At 34.9% G+C, this 3,438-nt stretch overlaps 1 protein-coding gene across 1 annotated transcript; it reads right to left on the bottom strand.

Moving 5' to 3' along the window:
* LOC109217188 (calcium uniporter protein 2, mitochondrial-like) lies at positions 346 to 2,936 on the bottom strand. The gene is made up of 2 exons (XM_019381443.1): positions 2,237 to 2,936; positions 346 to 1,088 (listed from the first exon to the last, which is right to left on the bottom strand). The coding sequence occupies exons 1-2, from the start codon at positions 2,813 to 2,815 to the stop codon at positions 576 to 578; spliced, it is 1,092 nt and encodes a 363-aa protein (XP_019236988.1). The 5' UTR covers positions 2,816 to 2,936; the 3' UTR covers positions 346 to 575.

A 3,438-nucleotide genomic window follows, 5' to 3' on the forward strand; every position in this document is an offset into this window, starting at 1 on the left:
CATGCCATTACCGTGCATTCGTGTGAAATTGTTGCATTTTCATTTGTCCTATTCTAATATTCCCCAACAATCTCCGGGAATGATGAAAAAGAATCTGCATTAATCTCCCAGTTTTTGTCATTTGGAGGGGACACAGGCACATAATTTATGAGTCATTCTTTCTTGGCATATTCGTTGAATCAAAATATAGATCCGGTGGTTTCATCTATATATATATATATTCTAAGTACTGTAGTATTTTATTCACTTGTAATTGTTAACTAAATTATACTCCATTAGATAACGAGAAGCTGAGTATGCACCAGGAAGGCAAGTGTACCGTTTTGAGTAGTGACAAAATGCATATTCCCCAAGAGAGATTCGTATTGTTACTGGAACTCCATTTCATTCCTAAACTCTTCACATACATATAATACATTGGCCGTCATTATAGACAATAAAAGTTAACTTTGTCCGAGTAAAACTAAAACCAAGAAGGGAAGAAAAAAAAAAACAGAGACAAAATTGATGTCTCTTCTTTTTCTTTTGCAACCATAATATTGTTTTAATCTTCCCTATTCATGAAATAAACTATTCTACCTAGAAAAATGTTCAGGTAAATGGTGAAATTCTGTCTTGTTTACATCAAGGGATAAAGGATTAAAGGCTAAGGTATTTCCAGGAGGCGACGATGAGTTGGGATAACAAGCTCTTTTGAGCTCATTATACCTTTGAAGATCGAAATTCTTAAGCTTCATAAGACGTTTTTGCTTAGCAGCAAATCGGCTTTGGAAAAATCCTTCGAATGAAGGCTCTTTCGACGTCCTGAGGAAAAATGCATAACCAGCCATGCAGTAAATGGATGTGACATAGAAACAAATTGGTTCCATGACATCCCATGAAAGTTCCCAGAATGTCAATCTCATGAATGCTGCTGTCTGAATGACAAAATAGCCTAGCCCACACCACAACTCTCTACGCACCAATGACTCAGCTTTCTTGTCAATGATTGATTTTTCCTCCTCCATTTGCTTGAGCTCCTTCATCATTTGTGGGTCATTTGGGTTCGGCAATGGCATTGGTAATAGGCCTTGTATGGTTTTCACTACCTGTAAACAAAAACAGAGTACCAAACATTTGGGTAAAACTAACACTCCACTTGACATACCTCTGTCTATTTCAAGATCTTATGACAATGAGCATAGTAGTATTTCTTATATGTATATATAAATAGTATTTCTTTTAAAAAATAATATGTATATAGACATTGGACAATAGGTTGACACTAGTTAAAATCATGCGATGTAAATAGTAATTTATAAACAGGAAATAAAACTTCAAAATTGACATTCTCCTAAACCCAATTTGTGAAAAGTCAATCAACACGCATAAAATATCCTACCTAAAAATGAGAGCTAACTCCCTGTTAAGAAAAATGAAAATATCGTCTCCCTATTAAGAGAAATGAAAATATCTTAGCCCCTAAATTTGTTATTCTCTTACTCTATTCCTCCAATAAGAATGGGCTAGACGAGTGACCAATCCACCACGTTATGTACCAATTAGACACACGTAATATATGAACATGCCACAATTGACATATGAGGCTTCTCTACCTATGATTACGCAAACAACTTCTCACCCACCTCATTTGCTAAGAGTTCTAGAGCGTCAAGCATTAGAAAATACTAGTGGGCAATTTGAAAGGGAAATGGAAATTGATAGCTAAATCATTTTCTCTTTGTTATGGGCTTTGCTACTTTTTTGAACTCCACAATAATTGGATGTCCTTTTCCTCCTCCATCCCCAAAATCCATCAATTAAAATTTTAGCATCTCATTTTTCTCCCCAGTAATCAAATAACTATGACGACCCTCGAAAAGTTTTGGGAGAAATATAGGAGTATTAAAAGCCTCGAATGTGTTCAAGAAGAAAATTTTGGGTCTTTGAAAATGATCCGACTGGTCCACTCCTTTATAAAAGTCACCATCTCGTTTAGAGATCTGGAGTAACTTTGTTTCATTTTCCTGTTTGGAGAAAAAACACACAAAATAGATGAAAATCTATCAGTTTTCGGTAGACTCGGAATATCTAACCAAAAGTAAATCAACATGTATAATTTCTATGTAATGCTGCTAATTACCAACCAACTATCACATAGTAATTCTTGGTAATTTATCTTTATGCATCTGTAAAAAATTTGTTAATCATCAGAGAAAGGCTTAATAAAAGAAGAATGAAAAAGTGGAAAACCAACCTGATCAGGCCTGAGGAACACAACGTTTCCTAGAACAATTACACTTCCAGAATCATCTAGAATCTTCGCGAATTCTAGGCATTGATCAGTACTATTCGAACAAGATTCACAGCAGATCTGAACAAATTCTGAGTACGAAATACAATTTTTTCCAATTTTCCTTAGCTTCAATTTCACCATCTCCAATTGTGATAATTTCAGCAACTTCCTTGCATCCTCCACCGTCAATTTCCCCTCCGACGTCTCCTCCGGCATCAACTTTTCCGGCGTCAGGAGTCCATCGAGTCTGATCCTGTTTCTTTCAGTGTCCATTTCACGCAGTTTCTCGATGAGCTTTTCGCCAGAGGGTAATGATCGGAGATCCGGCGAGATCGCCGGAGATGGGTAGCGATGGAGGAATCTCCGGAAAGTTCCGTTGTCTCCGGGATCTGGGGCGATTTTATTATCAGGAGGAGGTGTAGTCAATGATTTGGATGCCATGGATGAAGATGAAGGAGTAATACGGCAAGTGGAAATGGAAAAATTAGTGGTTTTGTATGCATTGAAAAGGCGCTGAGCTAACGTTTTTTTAAACGCCATTGATACAAAAGAGAATAAGAAAAACTTAGTAATGAGAGAGAAATTTGATTTGGGAAAATGGGATCTTTACGGGTTTGAAATGTTCAAGCTTTTGAACGATGAAGAAAGGTGTCATGCTCGGACATATTTATAGGTTCCACTCTCTCTGGAGAAATGACGAAATGACAGCCAGCTACGTTAATCCAAGTGAAAAACGGATCTGCAATTTTAATTAAACTTGTACTATAATTATCAAGATACTAGTAAATTTTTTTTTTGGTAATAATAGGTGTATACCTATCTATGTGTGTGTGTGTGTCTAGTTTTTTATTTTATATTTTCTAAATTCTTAACGCTTTTTCATTGCTTGTTCATTATGAAAAAGATTAACATTTTTTAATATTTAAAAAAAATTATAATTCACATTTACATTTGTTGTTCATGAGATACTATTATTACAATAATTGTGTAACTGGTCATACACGTAGAAGACATAATTAAGTAAAACAAAATATACATTGTTTAACAGTTTAATTCAAATAAAAAGGTCACGCACTACATTATTTTTGGAATGTGCAAATGAATAATACCTTCACATAAGAAGACATGTTGAAAATATTACATTAATAATATACATAATTAGA

This window comes from Nicotiana attenuata, chromosome 1 (assembly GCF_001879085.1).
Source record: "Nicotiana attenuata strain UT chromosome 1, NIATTr2, whole genome shotgun sequence".
Classification (NCBI taxonomy): Eukaryota; Viridiplantae; Streptophyta; class Magnoliopsida; order Solanales; family Solanaceae; genus Nicotiana; species Nicotiana attenuata.

What these genes read in the sequence shown, in the direction of transcription:
- LOC109217188 (XM_019381443.1), bottom strand. Translation starts at nt 2,815, where the DNA reads ATGGCGTTTAAAAAAACGTTAGCTCAGCGCCTTTTCAATGCATACAAA. An exon ending in TGTTCCTCAGGCCTGATCAG is followed by an intron (nt 1,089 to 2,236) that starts GTTGGTTTTCCA and finishes TTTTGTTTACAG; the next exon opens with GTAGTGAAAACCATACAAGG.